This window comes from Cryptomeria japonica, chromosome 1 (assembly GCF_030272615.1).
Source record: "Cryptomeria japonica chromosome 1, Sugi_1.0, whole genome shotgun sequence".
NCBI classification, from domain to species: Eukaryota; Viridiplantae; Streptophyta; class Pinopsida; order Cupressales; family Cupressaceae; genus Cryptomeria; species Cryptomeria japonica.
In genome coordinates, this window is record NC_081405.1 from 426541838 (window position 1) to 426565120 (window position 23283).

The 23283-nt window shown below is 37.7% G+C and overlaps 1 protein-coding gene across 2 annotated transcripts in view; it reads right to left on the bottom strand.

Annotated features, from left to right (window-relative positions):
* LOC131065110 (DEAD-box ATP-dependent RNA helicase 57) overlaps positions 1-22910 on the bottom strand; it is a 129180-nt gene extending 106270 nt beyond the window's left edge. For both annotated transcript variants that reach the window (XM_057999531.2, XM_057999523.2), the window contains exons 1-4: positions 22582-22910; positions 22387-22507; positions 22105-22226; positions 21928-22019 (exon numbers count right to left, since the gene is read on the bottom strand). In XM_057999531.2, the coding sequence (XP_057855514.2) occupies positions 21928-22019; positions 22105-22226; positions 22387-22507; positions 22582-22656 (410 nt within the window). In that variant the 5' untranslated portion in view covers positions 22657-22910. The remainder of the gene's footprint in view (positions 1-21927; positions 22020-22104; positions 22227-22386; positions 22508-22581) is intronic.
* Positions 22911-23283: the final 373 nt, after the last annotated feature.

Sequence of the window (23283 nt, forward strand, 5' to 3'; positions counted from 1 at the left end):
TGTTGTCATGAAGTCTCTCAACATGACATCCACCATGGCTACTCCAAGAGGGTGGAAAGGACCACATCTTCGTCTCAGAGATGGACAAGGGATTTCATCTCAAATTTCTTCGTCTCAGAGAAAAAATGCATTAACAAGGGCTTTCACCTCAAATTTCTCCGTCTTAGAGAAAAATGCATTAACAAGGGCTTTCACCTCAAATTTCTCTCTCTCAGAGAAAAATGCATTAACAAGGACTTTCACCTCAAATTTCTCCATCTCAGAGAAAAAAAATGCATTAACAAGGGCTTTCACCTCAAATTTCTCCATCTCAAAGAAAAATGCATTAACAAGGGCTTTTACCTCAAATTCCTCCGTCTTAGAGAAAAATGCATTAATACAAATTTTCATGATGATGTGACTCCCTCTAGAGCTCCACGTACCTGCATCAACCTTTTGACCTCCTCGTCCAAGGTTGCCTCTTGATGGTTTGACAAACTCGCTCTGAACGTTATTTCCTCCTCTTCAAAGAAACTGATTGCAATCTGTATATGTTCTTCCTCTTTGAGAGATGACTCAACTCAGTCCCATGGCTGCAAACTGTGTCTCCCTACATTTCTTCAACCTGCGTGACTTCCTCATGGGATGCAGCAATCTCTTTCTCCCTAGAATTCCTTATGAAATCTTTCATCATCCTTTTGCTCCTCGATCAATCCATGACACCCTCCGCAGCATCGACAAATAGCACAACACCATCAGCAACTGCAAGAGCGATTGTCATCTCGTCGAAAAAGTTAACATGGCCAGGGGAATCCATGACATTGCAAGGGTAGAATTTGGCGTTACTGTCCTCCAAAAGAAGCGACATGGGAACTGCCTTGATAGAAATCTGGCACTCTTGCTCGTCAATACGAGTGTCGGTGTACCTCATATGCTTCTCGCTGTGAACAGCAAAAGTAGAAATGTGATGGGTTTGGTCAACCAGCATGACCATGAACATGGTCTTGTCGTGTTGGATGTGTCCCACTAGAGCAACATTTTTCACCAACATGGGCTTCGACATTAAGCCAAGCAAGAAATCAATGGAGATGTAGGTTGAGGAATCCTTCACGCCCACCTCGAACTTAATGTTTCTAAAGGGCTTCATGATGGGCTGCTCCAGTGACTGCGCATCCTCGTCCATCACCAGGGTTTCCAGGCCTTGGCCATACACTTCTTCCGTGGTGGAGTAGTATTTCTTGCCCTCTGCAAGAAGGATTTGCCCTTCCATGTCTGTCTTCATATCCATATCAAAGTCATCGCCCTCACCCTCCCTGAGGCCACGCTCAAGACCGTCAGCGTCATCGCAAGTAAGCCAAGCCTCTTAGCCATCGAAAACAATCGAAGTCCTCTCGATTTGTGCAAAGCAACATTTAACATCTTCACAACTCGTCGAGGGAATGAATCATCAAAATCCACGGTATCGACAACCATGACCACAACAGTCCGCCCAATGCCTCTAGGTTTCATTAGTCGACTGCCCATAGCAGATTCAAAGTCAAATTCAAGCAGCAAATTCTCAACCTTTTGGTCCTTCACATTGTCGTAATTTTGAGAGAGTGGAACCATGAACAAACCACTACCATTCCTTCTTCTTCACATTTTCTCTGCTCGGTTTTAGCTTTCTTCTTCCTTTCAATTTTTAAAGCCCTTTTTGTGATGTTGTCGTAACCTAGCCCAATCGGTGCAAAAGCATCGAGTATCTTCTTCAACCAAATCCAAGTGTGCATCCTCAATATCCCATTCTGGGACATACCAAGCGATCAGTGTCTTTGTCTCGCCCTTGGCTAAAGCCCACAATGCCCTCCACAACGGCCTCTCAGAAGGATATGTTTTCTTGGCTTTAACCTCGTTGATCTTCTTGCACGACCATTACACAATGCTCGCTACTGCAACTTCGATGTCAACAGTTTAGGATATTGCGCCCTTGCACTTATCCATATTGCAAAACTCTGCATTGTTCTTATCCATGTTACAGAACTTTGCCCTTTAAGGTCTGCCCTAAATGAAGAGTTGTTTTAACTGCTTGAACAAATCTGATCAGATCTTTTCTTAGACCCACTCTGATACCATGTTAGATTTAAGATCAGATTTGCAATAAGCAAAAACACAGAAATACAACAGCACATGAAAAATAGAACACAACATATATCCTGGGAAAACCCTCCTTGAGGGAGAAAATCCCAACCAAGAATATATCTCTTATATATTGAATGAAAGAGCAGAAATCTGCTTACAATCTGGGCCAAACTCTAGGCCGATCTGAAATAATGAAACACAACACATATTCTTAGATGCGAATGCACAATTACAATGAATTCTCCTTGATGTCAATCTGCTCTAAGCAAAATGATAATCTGTTGTAGATATGCAAACTCCTTGATAGGTGTGAATTGTCTTGAGAATGAATTGATTGATTGATTAAATTATCATCATCTTCTATATATACAAAGTAAGATGCCTCTTCACAAGCAAGGCGACTCTTCACAAGGGTCGACCTCATTCAAGAACCAAGGCGACTTTTCATCTTGGGTCGGCCTTATAAATATAAAGTAATAATAATTAGATAGCAAGTTCGACTTGCCTTGGGATTATTTAACTATGATGAATCTAAGGAGGTTGGTTCCGTGTTTATTACCTGGTTTCTAAGTTCTATCATACATTTCTGGTCTTTATTTTTAACAGATAATAAATATATTATCCAATTATGACCGGTTTTAACTACTGTCAGCCAACAACAACCCAACAATGCACCATATGCCTTCTAATGCAAAGAGGTGACTACAAAAAATGGTTAAGTTCCAATTACCTTTTGTGCCAGCAGTATGGAGCAAAGGCTTGTTCCTATTTTCGTTGTTTCCCTTGGTCAAAGTCTACATATGTGTTCTCCCTCTTCTCCACCCATGTGCCCACCAATTTCAAAAGTTTCTAAGTCTGCAAGTTGTCAGGGTTTTGAAGTTTCTAATTCTAGCAATGGCTTTCCTCCCAACTTCACCTTGTTCCTTTATCCATAGGATGAAAAAATCGTTAAAAAATCGCCAAAATCACAATTTACCGCGATTCAATGTAGCAGACGATTTAATCGTCGTTTAAATTGCGGCCGATTTTTATTTTTTAGATCATGATATTCGAAGCGATTAAATCGCGAGCAAAAACGGAAAAATAGTATCTTCAAAAGTGCATTAGTTTATAACTTCTGACAAACCTAAAAAAGCGGCTTCATTTTTTTACGCACGGGGGCGATTTTATTTTTTTTAAGTGCGCGACTAAAGACACGAAAGCCGACGGAAGTTATTGATACGGCACAATTTCATCTCTAAACTTCGCTTCACCTTCAAAGAAATTGAACTAACTTAATAAATTAGTTTAACAATTATAAACTTTTAAAAAATCATAAATACGTCACAATCAAATTGTATCTTGAATTTTCTTTTATGGTGGTCGAGTTTCTTTCACAAACCCTAGCCAGAAAAAATGGATCAAATTTGTGCTATGTTGATTTCTGTCATATTATACATTAAATAACTTAAGCATGGAATCCATTCATATGAGTTTCCATGATGTTTTTCAAGTGCAGTGAGGAAAAGAAAAAGTGTTATATATTTAACTATAATTAAGACTAAATTTGTGAATTAGTGTAATATGTTATCATGTTCTTGAAATTTAGTGTATATCCGTATTTTTTTAAGAATATTTTAAGAAATTATATATTTTCAAATGTTCGATAATTTTGTCGATTTATTGCCGATTTTTTCCTTATTTTTTGCCGATTCCCGATTTTTTTAAAATTTTGGCCAAAAGATTTATTGGCGATTAAGATATTTACATCTTTGGTCCATACCAAGATATCAAACTTTTCCATCCTAACATACCTCTCACCCATTACCCGCTTTTTGTCAATTTTTTCTTGTTAGGATTTTGCAGTTTACCTTACTGGCATCCTTTCCTTTTGAACTCCACTTGGGATTTGATCCAACAGGTTTAGGGGACATTCATAGTGCATTCGTCTTCCTCTCCCTTCCTTCCTATTGTTGTGTTTGCAATAGAGCATGCTCTAGCATATATATAATTTTTATCATGTTGATGCCCTATTTTAGATTAAGTTTAGGGTTTTAGCTTTTATTTTGTTTACAATTTTTTTTTGTAGAGGCATCGGGACACCTTATCAACCCTAAGACATGTTAGTGTTCACATGGGGTAGAGTGTGTGAGGTAGAGTAATAACTCACGTAGTGGTTATGTTTGTTAGCAATAGTAAACTATTTAGGTTTGTTAATCATATGTAGAATTATATGGTTGTACAGAAGTATGTTTGTTTGAGTTGTTTTAAGTTTTAACAACTGAAATAATTAGTTAGTTGTTCCTATAATGTAGGAACCCAATCTCCTATAAGTATGTAATCCATTTGAACGAATGGAATAAGAAAAACAATATTATTGTGTTGCTTCTTTGACTTTCCCCAATTCTTTGATATGGCATCAAAGCAATGAAGATTTTGTGCCTTTTCTATAGTCATGATAGAAAACGTGGACGTGCTCATCGGGAGGAGTCTTTAGTGTTGCGGTGAAGAAGCACTGTATTATTCAGTAATAATATATGCAGCTTCATTTGTCTTTGTTTAGATTGGTTGTTTGAGCTCACAAATCATTGTGGAGCAGTCCTTGGTTTAGTGTCGCTTGTATTGGTTGATATGGTATCTCTTGCATGATATCTTTTCAGGAATTTTGAAAACATTGATAGGCAATTCTTTTTGCGCCTTGTTGAATGGCATTGTGGTCACATATGTGTGAAGCCTCATCGCCTTTGTGCCGAAGCAGAGACAACTCTTTCAGGCCCTATACTATTTGAAGTTCCCTGATTTGGCTTTATGTCCTATAGACTGTCATCTTGGCAAGTCGGCCTCATCACTAGCCCATGATTTACCTGCGATTTGTGTGCGACTCTAATTGTGGCATCTTGAGGTCAAATCTATACTTTGCAATTTGTGATCGATGATATTTTGATTTGGTTTTGACTAGCTATTTTTGTTTCATGGGTTTCTAGTACCACAGTTCATGTATGTATCTGCCTACTGAATAAATTGGATCTCTCAATTGTGATGCCTCCAAAGAGAAAGATCAGCATCTTTCCATCAACTAGGACCCACTTTCAAGAGAAAGATTTTTGATATTTTAGGGCACTGAATTGTTTTGGCAACCATCACTTGATCTTCTCAAACTCGTGGTTTATTGCAGTCAGATTGGTGCCTAGTTGGAGAATTATTTGAGCACAAAGGTTGTGATGGTTCATTATGTTAGTGGTGTCATTTCAAATAATAATTTTTAGTTCGAATTTTATAGTCTATGTTCATAGAATGTTTTGATAATATTTAGATTGAAGTAAAAGTACTAGCGCTTGCACCACAAAGGTGCAATGATTAGCCGATAGTAAAATATACTTTAATCATTGTGTTGGAGGGTATAAAATTAGGTTCTCAAAATTGCATTTATTAGTGATAATTATCAGTACATATTCACAAGTAGAAAAATAAATTTCAGATTCAATTGACATGAAGTAATTTACATCATGTATTATTGATGTTAATCATAATTTTAGTGAAATAATTTTTATTTATCCAAATTATTTAACATTTCTAGTAATTGTGTGATTTTTTTGTGAAATCAAATGCCAGCTTTCAAAAAACCTTTTTTAGTACTAAATAAATTTAAAAAGATTTAAACGTCCCAAATTTTGAACAAATATCATTATTGAAATACGTAACAATATAACCAATATCCAATAGTTCTGACATATAGCTTTTTTATCTTCGAGAGATCATTGTTGTAGTCTTGCTTCTTCTTGCTTCTTGATGATTGTATATGGATTGTTTTGCATTTTAGAGTATCTCTCGAAGGAGAATCCAGGTTCTATATGAAGATTGTTTAATGATTTAACTATAGATATGGCTGTAAACGTCAAGCCTTGCCTTTCAATTGCTCCTATATCAATTGTTGCCTTCTAGAGTGTTAAGCCCTAGGATTTGTGGACTATTATAGCCCATGCCATCTTAAGTGGGACCTATCTTTTGTTTCCTGGTGATATTGGAGTTATTGGTACAAGTTTTGGATCTGTCGGATTCCATGGTGGCCCAGTGTAGTTGTCAATTCTGGTTATAACATATGCTTGAATATCTGGTGGCTTGGATCCATATTGATACACAATGTCGAGTACTTCACCTAGAGATCCATTTACGAGGCCTTATTTGGTCCATATGTTTTCTGTTAGCATTATTTGTTGGCCTTTACATAATAGAACTTGTTTTTCGAGTTGTTCATCCTCAGATTCAGCATTTGGTTGACTTCGAACGTTTGTCGCATTGCTAATTGCAACTGGACAATTCAACTTTTGTAACTTTTTTTTGTTATGGCTCCTTACTAAGTCATTTGTAGAAAATAGGTGTATTGATTTGTTAATGCCAATCATCCTGTTTTGGTTGTGCATTCCATATGTTGGTAAGAATCTGTCTAAATCGTGCTTGTGTTGGATCTCCACCTTGTTGGCGAAACATTGTTTGTAAGGTTATGATTGTCATAAATAGGTTCCATAGTGCTATGGCACTTAAGTGTGAAGTGTAGATAGGCTTGTCCATTACAGGTGGTAATTGTGCAAGGTCGTCAATCATAATTATGGACATCCCTCCAAATGGTAAATGTTGTCTATTTGGGAAAGCTTCGCGTAACCTCATGTCTATTCGCATAAATAGTTTTGGTCCTATAAAGCTCATCTCATCAATGAGAATGTATCATATACACTTCATGTCTTATTGGAACGTGGTCAGTGACTGGCCTTGTAATGGGTGCATATCTTTAATAGGGATTTTGAGTGCTGAGTGTATTGTTGTTGCGTTTATGTTAAATGCAGCAATTCCTGTTGGGGCCAATATAAGGATTTGGCGGCTTTGGGGAGTGTCTTCTTGAAGTGCATTCCTTATACAGCTAATCAGGTAAGATTTCCCTATCCCTTCTGTTCCCTAGATAATCATATATAATGCTTCATTTGAAAGCCTGTTACCATGATTCATGATTATTGCCAACCCTAGTTTTTGCTCTAATGATAAGGTATATTCAGGTACTTTGCACACGAATGGTATAGGTTCATCTGGGCAATGATTTTTTGCCATGGTTATGAATTATGATGCCATATCATGTAGATCATTTGGCACTGTAATTTCATCCCATTTGTAGTTACAATCAAACTCACACTTACCGAGCATTTCATTTTCATCCAAGTCGCCATGACTTGTTGCTCCCATTCATGAGAGTAATTCCCATTCTTGCATTTCCATTGCATTCTCTATGTTTATATCATCTTCACTATCTTATGTTTATCAATTATTTAATAAACGTATATGTTATAATATAATAAGAAAAAGATAAAAGTGACTGTTTTCTACTAAAACTTTTGTCCCCACCATACACAAAAACCAACTGAATAAAAATAAAGTTTGAATAAAGTTGAACGGACGATTGTCTTTTCAGCATTTGCGAGTGCGCAGTGGGAGGGGAAAAAGTAATGAAAAGGGTGTGGTGTAAGGATTCCAAACACAATATGGCCCTACTAGTTTCTCATCTGCTATAAAGATTGATTAAAGTTTAACGAGAAACTGGACAAATTTGGGAGACCCAATTCTAAATATCTAGAGAGGGTTGAGTTGGTATACGCAAGGGCCTTCTACTCAAATGCTGCTATTATTATTTTTATTATTATTATCACAAAGGTGTCTTCCTTGCTAAGGAATTTTAAGTAAGAGGTTTTGCCCTTCCGTGTGATTTAATGAAAGCTGCTAATTTTTGTGTCTTCTGTGTCAAATTATATCTAGTGAAAGCCGTGTGCCGGCACCTTGCTGTCATTGTTCGCTGAGTTGTGTTGTATTAATAAAAAATGTTAATTTAGATATGATATAATAATTTTATTATCATAAAGATGAATGCTTACGCACCCTTTCTCTCATTTTATTAACGTCAGCAGATTCTTAATGGATTTCAGTCTACAAATGTGGAGAGCGAGAACGAGAAATTTATGTACAACTGGTTATTTTAGAATGAATGATCGGCAAGCCCTAGTCATTTTCATCTTGACCCTTTTCTGAACAATGTCCCTTTTAGTTGAAAAAAATCGACCGCACGTTTCCGACGTGCGTGAGACAATACCGGTGGGCTATGCCCACGTTAAATAGCCTATCGGCTAATTATCGGTTTCATACTCAAAGTGTTAGGTGAGTCAAGTTATATCATTTTTTTTCAAAAGAGGGTCCATTTTTACAAGTCTTTAGCACTATTATCATTTTTACAAGTCTTTAGCAGTATTGTCATTTTTACAAGTCTTTAGAAGCCCAACAGGATGGGTCTCTTCAACCTTGTTTTTCTGGCATGTCATGCATTCTTGAACATACTTCAAAACATCTCTTTTGAGGCCCTTCCATGAAAATCTCTCTCTTATTTGTTTGTATGTTTTATAATACCCCTGATGTCCTGCCAAGGGATTATCATGGTATTTCTTCATAATTGCACCCTTAAATTTGGAGTTAGGCACAAGAAAAATTATATCCTTATAGAGGATAAGTTCCTCCACAACCTTGTAGTCTTCACTTGGCAAATTTCCTTCCATTATTTCAGTGGCTAAAGAGTCCTTGGCATATTCGGCTGTGATTTGAGCCTTCCCATCCCTGATAATGCTGGTTAAAGAATTTAAACAAGACCACCTAGATAAAGCATCAGCTACCACATTGTTTGTCCCCTTAACATATTCTATATCACAATCATAAGCTTGGATTTTGCTCACCCATTTCTGTTGACAGTCATTGAGATCTTTTTGATTCATGAAAAATCTAAGGTTGTTGTGATCAATCTTTACATTAAATTTGCCACAAACTAGGTACTATCTAAACTTTGCAAATGCGTGCATGATGGCCAGCATTTCCTTATCGTAGATTGAGTAGTGTTTCTCAGTTGTTGTTAATTTACGGCTTTCAAAAGCTATTGGGTGCTTGTTTTGCATAAGGACTACCCCTATTCCATCTCCTAAAGCATCACATTGTAGCTCAAAAGGTTGTAAAATCTAACATAGCGAGGACTAGGCATGAGCTCATTGCCTCTTTCAGTTTTTCAAACCCTTGTTGTGGTATCTCACTCCATATAAAAACTCCTTTCTTTGTCAAATCTGTGAGAGGGGCTGCTATCTTGGAGAACCCCTTAACAAACCTCCTGTAGTAGCTGCATAACCCTACAAACCCTCTTAGCTTAGTCAAATTTCTTGGTCTTGGCCACTCTTTGATGGCTTTGATCTTCTCTTCATCTACACTGACTCCTTGAGAATTAATCTTGTGGCCAAGGTAAAGAATTCCCTCTAAGCCAAATTCACACTTAGAGGCTTTAGCAAATAGTGATTCAGATTCAAGGATACTCAATACTTCCTCAATATGCTGGAGGTGCTCCCCCAAGTTCTGCTGTAAATAAGGAGATCATCAAAAAACACAAGTAAACATTTCTTGAGGTGTTTGCAGAAAATGTGATTCATACATGATTGGAATGTGGCCGGAGCATTGGTGAGGCCAAATGGTAAAACTAAAAATTCAAAATGTCCATAGTGACAACGGAAAGCAGTTTTTGGCACATCCTCTTTCCTCATTCTACCCTGACCTTAAATCAATCTTAGAAAAATATCTGACCCAATGTAGCTCATCAAGCAGTTCATCAATCCGTGGAATAGGGTATCTGTTTTTTATGGTCTTTTTATTCAATGCCCTACAATCAACGCACATTCTCATTGTCCCATCCTTCTTTTTAATCAAGACCACTGAAGTTGCAAATGGACTTGAACTAGGTTGTATGTGCCCCATTTCTACCAACTCTTTAATGATTTTCTCAATTTCCTCCTTGAATTTATGGAGATGTCTATAAGGAGAGGTAATCATAGGCTTAGTTCCTTCCTCGACTAGGAGGAAGACCTACTGGAATGTCTTCAAAAGCCTTTTTGTGTTTTCTTAAAATTGGTTGGATATCAATATGGATTGCCCTATCATGAGCAGCGGACTGATCTAAAACCAAACATCGAGCAATCCATTCACCTTGCCCATGTCTACGAATCTTTTCCATTTTTTTACGTGTCACTACCTTTGCTACTCCATCGGGTAGACCATTTAGTGTGACCTCCTTCCCATTGTGCAAGAAACAAATCTCCATGTTTGGAAGATCCATAGTAAAGCGGCCTAATGAATTGATCCATGGAGTACCCAAAATGGCATCATTATCAAGAGTCACCATGTAGAAGTCACCTTTGATTGTGTGGTTTCCCATGTTGAGCTCCAATTGTGGAATGAGTTGGTTGCAAGGGGCTATGAATCCATTTGCTAATGCTACCTTGAACCCTCTGAATTCTTGGGTCTTTAACTTCCTCCGAGCCACTAGTTCTTTGCTGATAAAATTGTGGGAGGCCCCACTATCGACCAAAGCAACTACCCTTTGTCCTTTAAGGGTGCCCTTAAGCCTGAGGGGTCTATGCTCGTATTTTTGAGAGATGGTTGCTAGAGTAACGGGTTCCATGTTATTGAATTTTGCCCTTTTACTCGGATGTTCCTCAATTTCATCTATGAGCTCCTGTTCTAAGTGATGCACTTGTATCTTTTTACATTGGTGATTTTTTTCCGAAGGTTCCTTACACTTAAAACATAAATTCTTCCTTCTTAACTCATCACGTTGTCTCTTAGATTCAATTCCTTTGCATGTATGACCACATTCCCATGGTCCCCCACAATAATGGCATGGCTTCTCTCTTAGGGATCCCTTTTTGTACTTGTCTTCCCTATGGGAGTTCTTTGAAAAGGAGCTTGATGTTAAGTTTTTGGGCTTAAATCTGGTAGAGCAGTTATCAAATTTCATTGCTTTTTGCATTGCTTCCTCTAGATTCATGGGTTCCATGGCGCTTACTATATTGCGGATTGATTCTTTTAACCCCTCCACAAAGAGATAAGCGAGCCTCTCTTGAGAGATTTCGGGTACCATAACAGCAAGTCGTTGGAAGGTTGTGGCAAATTCCTCCACTGAACCTTGTTGTTTCAATTGAGTTAATTCTTTGAAATACCATTGTGGAAGTTTCAGGTCGAATCTCTTGATGAGTTTTTGTGTGAACTCATCCTAATAGGTTATGTGCTGATGGCCTTGGGTGATAATACCATGGTGCCACCACTCATGGGTTGTTCCTATTAAATGTCGTACTGCAAATTTGATTGCATTCTCCTCAGTCATGGAGCTTAGGGATAAATAAGTGTCCAGCTTTTGAATCCATGAACGTGCTGATAATTTGCCTGATCCATCAAAATTTGGGAGGGTAATCTTGTTTATTCTTTCCCTAAGGTCTTCGTCAGTTTGCTTCCTTTTTATGAGGTTAGGAACAGCTTTCCTTTTTACATCATAATAGTCTTTGAAAGATACATCCCTTTTCAATTCAGGATCAAGCCTGGAGTAGGCTTCCAAGATTGTATCCACATCAACCAAGGGTGGTGCGTTTGCTTCCTCACCTTCTTCCTCTTGAGTTTCATTAGGTAGGAAGAGGGGTCTAGTAGGCCTCAGATTGGGAGTATTATTGTTATGATTATTTTCTGAGTGGTTGGAATTTATGTCTCTTCCATTATTTTGGTGGGGTCTAGTCTGATTGTTACTGATTGATTGTATAGCTTGAAGGAGAAGCTGGTCGCTTCTCTCATTTTGTTTGATCAGCTGTTGGGTGGTTTGAGCTGTTTGCTCCATAAAGGTTCTTAGATCATTGCTTAGTTGTTCACCCATCTTGTTTCCCCTTCTCTGCATTAAGTAATATTCCACAGGATGGCAGGAAAGTTTGCTCTGATACCACTTGTGATGTTCCCTACTTAGTACCCTGGAAAGAATACAAATAGTTGGTGAACTAAGACAAGACAAATTACCTTCTTACTTAATACCTCTAAAAATTCCCTATAAAATACCCTGCAGAAAACATTAAGATTATTATATTTATTTGGCATATTGAATTTGAATTCTTATAGTTGTTTTCATTATAGATACTTTTTGTTGCAAATTAATGTTTTGGAAATGGAGTCATGATTGGGTTGCCCAGCCAACCCATGCTAAGCCCTTCGGGTCTTACTAACATGGTGTGGGTCTTATGCTCCTGTTCATAATATTGTTTGCGAATGGAGTCATGATCAGGTTGCCCAGCCAACCCATGCTAAGCCCTCCGGGTCTTACTAACATGGTGTGGGTCTTACTCCCCTGATCATACTCTGTATCTTATCAGTTTATTACATTTAATTAAATAATGCCATTATTTATATTGCCATTCATTGATTATTAATTCTGATGTTCGTTATATTATTTGTCACGTATTGCTTATCTTACAGATTATATTAAGATATTCCCATAGTATTGTCATTTCAGTGCATTATTAACCAGATCGTAATTTGCTTTATCCTTATATGAAAGTTTATGATTAATATATCAGATTGGCAGAAAATGAATTCATTAGACTTATGTGTTGTGCTTTATGTGTTTCATTTATTATTAATCAAATCATCAAATTAGATATGCTGGGAACTTTCTGTAGGTTTATTAGCAGATTATTATCAGATTACCAGACAAACAAAAACAGTTTGTATTTATTAATCTCAATATATTTTTGGTCACACTCAATTATTCTGATACCATTACTTATCATACAGTATACAATTCTATTTATGTTATTTACTGTACTTTGGTTCTTTGTTTTCTGAAAGTGAACGCATCCAGAGAAGATTGATTACAGATTAAGTTCGGATGGTAAGTTAATAGAAATCTGTGTACGTATATTATATATTTAGACTGTTTTAGACTTTACTGATTGTGACAGCATTTCACATTTAACTATCCATCATACGAATTAAATATTCTTCTTTTTTTGGCTTCTAAGATACTTACCTGGATCAGTTCTCCTCTGACTGATTCCTGACACTTTTTTCTTGCTGACTATTCTTCCTTCCTTCCCCGTACTTTTCTATGCCCCCGTGTAGGATGACACAGCCCTCTATTAATACCACAAGAAATCGTGGCTTATAGGATCATGTCTCTTTAGAGGGGACATGACTTGCTTAGAGTCACGTCTTCCCACAAAACTAGCCATCGCACTACTAAATCTAACAATTCATTAATATTAATCATTAAATTAGTAACTACGATAGTTTACATTAATTAGTTTTTTAACAAATATTGGTTTCTGTCATAACCAAATCACTACAGTAACAATTGGAATTATCATTCATCGTTAGAAAATTAAGAAACCAACTGATCAAATTAAGATTTAAATTCTGATCAAAGATTGTAATTACATGAATAAATGAATATTGGTATATTAATATTGGAACATGACAATCAACTTCTAAGCAATCAAGCATCTACACAACCACAATCCGTTCTTTGTTGAGCTCTTGTGCACAATACAAAATCTGAGAACAACTATATCAAGCAAAACCAATGGAGATCAAACCCTACTAAGCATGTGAATGGTATAATCTTTCATGTTTTGCATGTTTTGCATGTTTTCGGTTCTTCATTGGTGTATGGTGGATTCTTAATTGTAGAACTAGGGTTTTATGTGGTTGGATCTGTTAAATTTGTGCCCCAGTTCAGTAATCAGATTTGTAACATTTAATTATTTGTTAGCATTTAGTAAATCATAATCAAGTAAATACACAAATGAAACAAGAGAGTAGGAGACAAACACAAAATACCCTGGGAAAACCTCCAAGGAGGAAAAAACCAACACTAAAGACCCACAGGTCAGATTATGTATTCACTCTTAATTGTACAAATACAATACTTAGCTTGATTTCCAGATCTGATCCTCTTTTGTATATCAGATCTGCCCTTCTAGATACACCAAGTCTCCACCAAAAATGCCTTATATCCTTTGGACAAGTTCACACAATCCTCTTCAAGTTTCGCACCTTTTAATTGCAAAGATAGTTCGCTGATTGTATGTGATATATGAAGTGAAGTTGTATTTGCAAGTTGACTTTATTTATATCAGTCTTTGACCTTTGTTAAATCCAAGTCGGCCTTCCTCCTTTTGGCGCCAATTTATTTATTTGAGGCGTGGAGCATTTTAGGGTGGCGTGAAAGTTATAGGGCCTGAGCTTATCTTTGGGGCACATTATCCCTTTAGGATAGGACCCAGTCCTATATGGGTTCGGATGTTGCCTTAAGGCAATCTGAACCCATCTTGCCTAGTTACAAACAACACTCTCTCTTAACTAGGGAAGAAGAGAATACATAATCTGAACCTTTAGAGTTCCATCTAGCACACAAGCATAGGATGGTTCTAGCACACAAGCATAGGATGGTTCTAGCACACAAGTGGGTCTTTACATAATTACAATTTTCCATCTAGCACACAAGCATAGATTGGACACATTTCATTCTTGCACACAAGCAAAGAATGATCAAAGTGTAGCAGGTAGGGTCACTGAGATTGGAGCTCCCTCTCAATCAGGGTTCCATTTTCCACAATACCAAGTCTGTCTCTGAAGTATTCGAACTTCACTCTAGATAAGGGTTTGGTAAGGATATCTGCAACCTGTTCATCTGTGCTAATGTACTTTAGTTGAATGGCGCCTCTTTGCACCATATCCCGAATGAAGTGATAGTGTGTTTCCACATGTTTGGACCGATCATGGAACACAAGATTTACTGACATCTTTATACAGCTTTGATTATCACAATGAATGGTGGTAAGACCACTAGCTTGCCCAAATAATCCAACAAGGAGCTTGCGAAGCCACACTGCTTTTCTGGATGCAACAGATGCTGCAATGTACTCAGCTTCTGCAGTGCTTAATGCTACCGAAGATTGCTTTCTACATGCCCAAGAGATCACTACAGAGCCCAAGTTGAAGCAAATGCCTGAAGTACTTTTCCTGTCCTTGACACTCCCTGCCCAATCTGAATCTGAGTAGCCTTCCAAGAAGATTGAGGTATTAAGTGAATACTTCAACCCATAACCAATAGTGCCACGCTGGTATCTTAGAATGTGCTTGGCAGCAACCAAGTGAACAAGTTTAGGTAAGCTCATGAGCTGACTGAGGGCATTCATAGCATAACAAATATCTGGCCTAGTCTTGACTAGGTACATCAAGGATCCAATCAACTGCCTGTACTCAAATGGATCTGCAAAATCAGAGTTAGCTGCAGAAACACTTAACTTCTTTAAGTTAGATTCCATAGGAGTATACATGGGTTTACAATCCATCATTCTAAATCTTTTTAGAATATCAATAGTATATTTTCCTTGACTTAGAAAAATTTCATTGGATTTTTGCCATACTTCTAACCCTAGGAAGTAATGCATTAGACCTAAATCTTTCATTTCAAATTCTGAGGCTAATTCCTTCTTACATCCTATGATTAATTTATTTTCACCAGTGAGAAATAAATCATCCACATACAAAACCAAAATAAGCATCTCATCATTATCAATTTTCAAGTAAATGTTAGCATCAGCATCATTCTTGCCAAATCCTAAGCTTAGTAAGTACTTATCAATTCTTTCGTACCATGCACGAGGAGCCTGTTTGAGCCCATATAAGGCTTTCTTCAACCTGCAAACATGAGAATCTCTTTTATGGATTACATAACCTTCGGGTTGCTCAATATAGACTTCCTCTTCAATGACACCATTGAGGAAGGTTGTCTTAACGTCCATTTGATGCAGCTCCCAACCTTTGGCTGCAGCAATAGCTATTATAGATCTAATAGAAGTATATCTAGCAACAGGGGCAAAAGTTTCTTCATAATCTATTCCTTCTTTTTGAGAAAAACCACGAGCTACAAACCTAGCTTTATATTTTTCAATACTACCATCAGCATTATGTTTAATTTTAAACAACCATTTAGAAGAAACGACAGACTTACCTTTGGGTTTGGATACAATGTCCCGGACATCATTCTTGATGATAGACCCATACTCTTCATCCATGGCTGATTTCCAAGCATGATGGGATATGGCTTCTTCGACATTGTGAGGTTCAGACTTAATGATATTACACATCACAGAAATGTAGTTGGCGTGATTTTGGAGTCTCCTGCTATCTCTAAAGGTTCCTCTGGGAGCAGCAAATCTTTCAGCATCTTGAATCGTGTTTCTCACCCAAAGTGGTCTCTTCTTGCAGACCACAATATCCTGAGGTATATCTGTAGAGTTCATTGGTTCTGCTGGGTCATCCTGAACTTCCTAATCCTGAAGGTTAGAGGACTCCTTCTGTATCTCAGGGTTAGTATCAACTTTCGAATCTTGATTTTCAATCACCATATCATTATTATCAGATAATGAACCTTTAGATCTTTTGAAAGCAATATCTTCTTCAAAAGTTACATCTCTACTTACCTCAACATACCTTTGACCTGAAATGTAGATCCTGAAGGCTTTGGAAGATTCACTATATCCCACTAAGATGCCTTTCTTTCCAGAGGGATCCAACTTGGTTCGTTTTTTTTTAGGCACATGAACATACACCAGGCTCTCGAATATCCTTAGGTGGCTGATGTCAAGTTTGATTCCTGTAAAGGCTTCTTCAGGAGTTACATCCCTTAGAGCACGATGAGGACATCTATTTTGAATGTAAACTGTTGTTTTGGATGCTTCCGCCCATAGAAAAGGTTGCAGGTCTTGATCATGAATCATGGCTCTTGCAGCTTCAACAATGGTCCTGTTCTTTCTTTCAGCAACTCCATTTTGCTGAGGATTGTAGGGAACACAGAACTCCCTCTTAATCCCTGCCTTAACACAAAAATCATAGAAACTACCTGAGGTGTACTCACCTCCATTGTCAGATCTTAAACATTTAATTCGATTCCCTGTAGTGTTTTCAACTAAGGCTTTGAATTCTTTAAATCTGTTTATGACTTCTTCAAACTCTTTAGATTTAAGAAAGTAAATCCATGTTTTCCTAAAGAAATCATCTATGAAGATAACATAATAAAGGAAGCCACTAGGAGATGCTACAGACATAGGGCCACATAAATCTAAATGAATAAGTTCTAACTTTTCTTTAGCCCTACTGTCACTTTTAAGAAAAGGGTTCTTTACATTCTTACCCATTGCACAACCTTTACAAGCATCATCATGAGATACCTTTAACCATTTTACCGAGAGTGGGCAGAGCTTGAAAGTGTAGATGACCAAGTCTTCTATGCCATAGCTCGCATGATTCAGGGGCCTCATGGATGAGAGCTTGAATTGGATTAGCTGCAAGCTTATATAAACTATCACATCTATTTCCAATAACACGAGCAGTTTTGAAATTAGATTTCTTAGACCAAGCAAGTACCTTCCCTTCAGAAAATGCTATTTGCAAACCCTTATCTTCTAAGGCAGAAATGGAAATAAGATTTCTTTTAATACCAGGTACAAAAAGGATATCACAAAGTTGTAAGGATATACCAGAATCTAGTTTTAAAGAGGTGGTGCCAGAGCCTTTTACTGAGTATCTAACGTCATCACCGATTACCACATGAAGGTTGGTATCCTTTTCAATCAGATCTGAAAGATGCTCACGAAAACCTGAGATGTGTCTGGAGGCACCACTGTCAATTATCCAAGTATTACTGTCCGTAGGGACATTGCTTGATAGAGCAGAGATAAGAAAATAATCCTCACTTTGTTCAATAACTTCATTTAAATTGGCTTCCCTTTCCTTGGGATCATTCTGACAATCTCGGGCATAGTGACCATACTTATCACATCTGAAGCAATGAATGTGAGAGGAATCTCTTGACTTCTTCCTTGGATCATAGGAGGAGGATCTAAAATCTTTGCTTCTCTTTTCTTTCTTCCAATGTCCACTTTTCCTAGATTTAGCTAAGAGAACATGACTATCATTTTTGTGAGAGTTCTTGAGTTTTCCTCTTACCTCAATTCGAGATTCCTCTTCAATGCAATCAGATTGAAGACACTCAAAGTTGGGACGATCAGCTCTTCCACCAATGCTACAAATGAATGGTTCCCATTCATCAGGTAGACCATTTAATGCAATCATAACAAGATCTTTATCTGAAATTTGACAATCAAGAGTACTTAGATTGTCCTTTAGTTCATTGATCTTCATGAAGTAGGCTATGATTGAGTCTTCTTTCATTTTCATGTGAAGAAGTTGCTGCCTTAGAGCAAGAACCCTGCTGAGGTTGTTGACTTCATACATCCCTTCCAAGTGTTTGATCATTTCCCTGGCAGACACAAACTTTGATATGACAGAAACAAGATGATTCTTGACGGATTCAATTATGATCTTCCTAGCCTTGAGAGAGTCTTTCTTGAACTGTTTCAGCTCTTCAGTATCTTCTGGAGGGGACAGCCTTTCTTCTTCTACGAATTTCAGCAGATCATTCTCTTCAAGGATCAAAAGAATACGGACTTTCCAAGCAGCAAAATCAAGGGCTCCATCAAGTCTATCTTCAGCCCTCAAACCTGACATTTTAATCTGAAAACAAACAGCAACTATATGCAGCAAAAGATCTACTAAAATCTGAAATTAGTGACACCTTAGCTCTGATACCATGTTAAATTTGTGCCCTAGTTCAGTAATCAGATTTGTAACATTTGATTATTTGTTAGCATTTAGTAAATCATAATCAAGTAAATACACAAATGAAACAAGAGAGTAGCAGACAAACACAAAATACCCTGGGAAAACCTCCAAGGAGGAAAAACCCAGCACTAAAGACCCACAGGTCAGATTATGTATTCACTCTTAATTGTACAAATACAATACTTAGCTTGATTTCCAGATCTGATCCTCTTTTGTATATCAAATCTGCCCTTCTAGATACACCAAGTCTCCACCAAAAATGCCTTATATCCTTTGGACAAGTTCGCACAATCCTCTTCAAGTTTCGCACCTTTTAATTGCACAGATAGTTCGCTGATTGTATGTGATATATGAAGTGAAGTTGTATTTGCAAGTTGACTTTATTTATATCACTCTTTGACCTTTGTTAAATCCAAGTCGGCCTTCCTCCTTTTGGCGCCAATTTATTTATTTGAGGCGTGGAGCATTTTAGGGTGGCGTGAAAGTTATAGGGCCTGAGCTTATCTTTGGGGCACGTTATCCCTTTAGGATAGGACCCAGTCCTATATGGGTTCGGATGTTGCCTTAAGGCAATCCGAACCCATCTTGCCTAGTTACAAACAACAGGATCTTTGTTGGTTTTACAATAGTTAATCATTCCATTTTCACCGTATACAATTGGTAAAGGGGATACTTTGTTAAAACTAACAAATGGAAATAGTTGGCTGCTACGAGATGTTAGATATGTTCCCTAGCTGAAACAAAATTTAATTTCAGCTAGATAATTGGATTCTCAAGGATGTGAATCACTTTTGAATCCAATAGATGGAAAATAAGAAAAGGGGCCTTGGTAATTGCTCGGGGCAGAAAATTAGGCACCTCATATGTAGTAGAGAATCACACTAAAGTGGAAGTTGTTCATCCCACACCGATTTTTTCATTGCCTATGCAATCTCTATCATTATGTGAGGCATTGGCTGCTCAGAAGAGGGCTTTGGAGCAATCTGAGAGTGAGAAGATTCATGCTGATGAGCTGGAGCAAGCCTTCATTGAGGCTTCATGTGAGATGGGCAATTTAGATAATGTGGCTGATTTAGTCATTGAGGATTTCCTTAGCATGTTGGAATATGATAAAAGCCCAACACTTTTTGGCAGTGACATGGAGCAGATGCGACAAATGAAAAGCACTTTGGAAATGGTTAACGTTGTGGCTGCCAAGGTTGAAGGAGATGTAGATTCACCAATATATGTATTGGAAGATGAGGGAAGATCTGAAAGTAATCTGCGGATTGATTTGGAAAAAACTTCATGTTCTAAGAAAATTATAGCTCAAAAAGATAAGTCATTCACACAGAAGATGTCAAAAACCCCAACAACTCCTGGTGTTAAGACACTGTTTATGGGAAATATCCCATTTTCTGCAGATGAGGACAGCGTGTACCAATTTTCTGGGGATCTAGTAGATGTTCACCAGGCTAGGAATGATGATGGATCCTTAAAGGGTTAAGAACATGTTGAGTTTGCAAATGAAGCTGCAGCTATGAAGGCAATAAAAAAAATGGAAAGGAATCTTTTGGGTGAACTATTAAACTTGATCCTTCTTGACCTCGTGGAGAGCGTGGTACACCTTTTGGGAATCAGGATGGGAACTACAGTAATCAGCAGAGGCAAACACCTAGTTCAACTTTTGTAAAGCGATTTGACAAGACTCAAAGAGGAAGATTCTATTCGAAACAACTTGTCTGAGAATTTCAAAAAATTGTGCAGAGATTGTGAATATTTGAATTCCCATGGACAGGGAGTCGGGAGAGAGCAAAAATTTTGCATATATTCAGTTTAATGACCAAGATGCACCAGGTTCATGTTCAAAAGACAACAATGCTGAACCATTGGAATGTTCCTTAAACCAAAATCATTCGAGGTTGTTGTTAAATGAAGGAACAGCTTGCAATAAAAGTTCACTTAGGTACCCTGAACCACCAAAACAGAGTAGTGGCGACATCAGTTCTAAGTTGACCGAACAGCATGTAGGCCTTATTTGATTATGGAGGGAACTTTCACTGTTGAATTGAGAGATATTCGAAAGAAATTTTTTGACAGAAATTTCAAAGCACAAGATGAATACATCAATACAGTCTCTCTGAAAGATGTCATTAGAATTCTTGAAGGCCCATTCAAGGGCAGACAGGGACCTGCTGCAATTAACCTTTCTGATCAGCTTAATCAAGTTCTACGTTGGGCTCTTGTATCGGTAGAAATTTTTTTGAGCCAACATAGCCCCATTTGGTATGGATATGGAGGCGGACTGAAATGGTTGGCGAGGTTATCATATATAAATGAAACTGGTGTTTTGGAGATGCGATGGAGTAGTGTTGGAATTGATGACTTGTAGAAAAATGAACCAAATTGGGTGATTGGAGGTGTGTCATCGCATCTTTTTGTTGTGTTTCAAGAGTTGCTGAAGGTTCTTGTTGGTGTAGACACTAATTTTACTGACACATCAAAAGCTGGTGATGATGGAGAGTTTTCAGAACTGTACTTATTCAAGTGGACAACACTTTTGATTTCATCGATAACAATACTTGTAATCAATATGTTTGCTGTTGTTGCTGGAGTGTTGATGGCCACTGAAGCAGGAGGTCATGAGTTCCAATTTTACTGGAATGGTGTGTTCAGTATGAATGTGACACCGACCTGGACAATGGGGTGTCAGTTGTTGGATATTGGGAGGAGAAAGATGAATATGAAGATGCTCAGCTTCTAGATTTTATTGACTCTGATATAATTTGGAGAAGACTCATCCAAAGTGTTCCTGAACAGAATTTGGAGAAGCTTAAGTCTTGCAAAGCCTCTCCCGACCTAGTTAAAATGTTACATTAAGAAAGGAAATGCAGGGGATGTCACTATTCCTGGTTGTATAGGTTGAACTTCAAGTGGGAAATTGTTGGGTGTGAAATCCAACGCTCTTGGACCATTCAGCTTCTTTGTTCTTTCCCTCTCCCAGCTTTCTCTTCATTTCTTGTTGATAGGCGGTGACATTAATAAGAGTTTTCCCTGCTTAAAAGTGGATGTAGCCATATTGGAGAACCGCTATAAAATCATGTTCTCTGTCTCATTTATTTTCTGTATCTTCGTCTTGGTTTTCAATTTCTTGACATTGTTTCAGAGGTGGACGGTAGCAAAAAAAATGAATGCTTCTTCTCTTAGATTAGCGCGCACTTTATTAATGAAGCGATTTTAAATTGAAATGAAGTAAATCGCAATGCCGCTTAGCTGGCTATGGTGTCAATGGGAATTCTTTAAGAATACCTGGACTTTAGCTCGTCGAAGCCTTCAAGTGGTGAAGGAACATCTTCACCTGCCACATATATGCCATATTTCTTTCGCAGGGATGCGCACACCTAAACAACATTATACAAAAGAAATACTCGGATTATTATTAGGTAACACAGACAGAATGGTATTCACATTGACATTGATCTTCACCTCTTGCTTTCGAAAATGCTCCTTCTCCTCAACCCGAGCTTGCGCTTGCACCTGCGTCTTCTCCTCGGCATGCTCCCTTAAAGACTTAGGCCTCTTAAATACGTTGAACACCTCGTTGATTTCTGAAGGTTGCGTGATATTAGGGAGTATAAATCCAAAAAAAAGGGAAAAACTGAATGTACGGAATTTTTTCTCCAAAAGTTTTCTACGCTATTAAAATGCAGTTGTGACGACGGCTACGTCCAACTCTCCACCAATATAATAGTGGAAAAAGAAATTTACCCTCAAAAGACTTAAGCTTTTGCTTTTTTTCCTTCCTGGTCTCCACTTGACCCCGCTCCTCCTCCCCCTCCTCCGCCTGGAAAACTTGTGGCGGCGTTACATCTTTATCTTTAGGTTTTTCCTGCACAGTAAAGGTTAAAAATCCCCTAAACCCAACCACCTCCTCTACTCAAGGAAGAAAAAACTAATGATTACCTCAAACTTGAGAAAATCGGCTGAAAACCTTTTCTTGTTAAAATGAAGACCTGCAAAGAGCAAAGAATCGGCCATAGCTGTTACGGCACAACACTGGTTGACAATTATTTTATAAAGTCAGGGACCAAGATTTTCGTATTTCTCTAGTCAAACACGCTCTCAGCATCTTTTAAAAACTCGAGTCTGCTGTAAATTCACTGCGCTTCGACAGCCACCACCAGAACACGGGGCTCACAAAATATGTAAGGGAGAGCAACTCAAATAGGAGTGAAAGTAATAGAACACCTCAAGAAGTAAATTATAAATTGAGAAATAATTATAACTAGCAAAAGTTGGAATGAATGAATGAGTGAAGATTTTTTAATGATGTTCACGAGACGAAGCAATCTATGGGATTTAAAAAAATTGAAAAATGATCGTCAAAGAACCAACCCACCAACCCTAGAGCAGACCTAGAGTGACCACTGATCCTTTCAGATCAAGTTTCTTTTGTTGTGAATTTTGACCAAGTAAGTTGTCATCTTAACAATCCATTCCTATTCAAATGAAGTATATAGAGACTCAACTTTTAGTATATTTATATAATTTCTCTTAATATCGTCAAAAGTCACACAATTCATGATGTAATGTCATTTTGTTCTCAGTGACCTAGATGTACAAATAAGACAAACCCTAATAGCTCATTCCTCTTTGGGTGTTTTC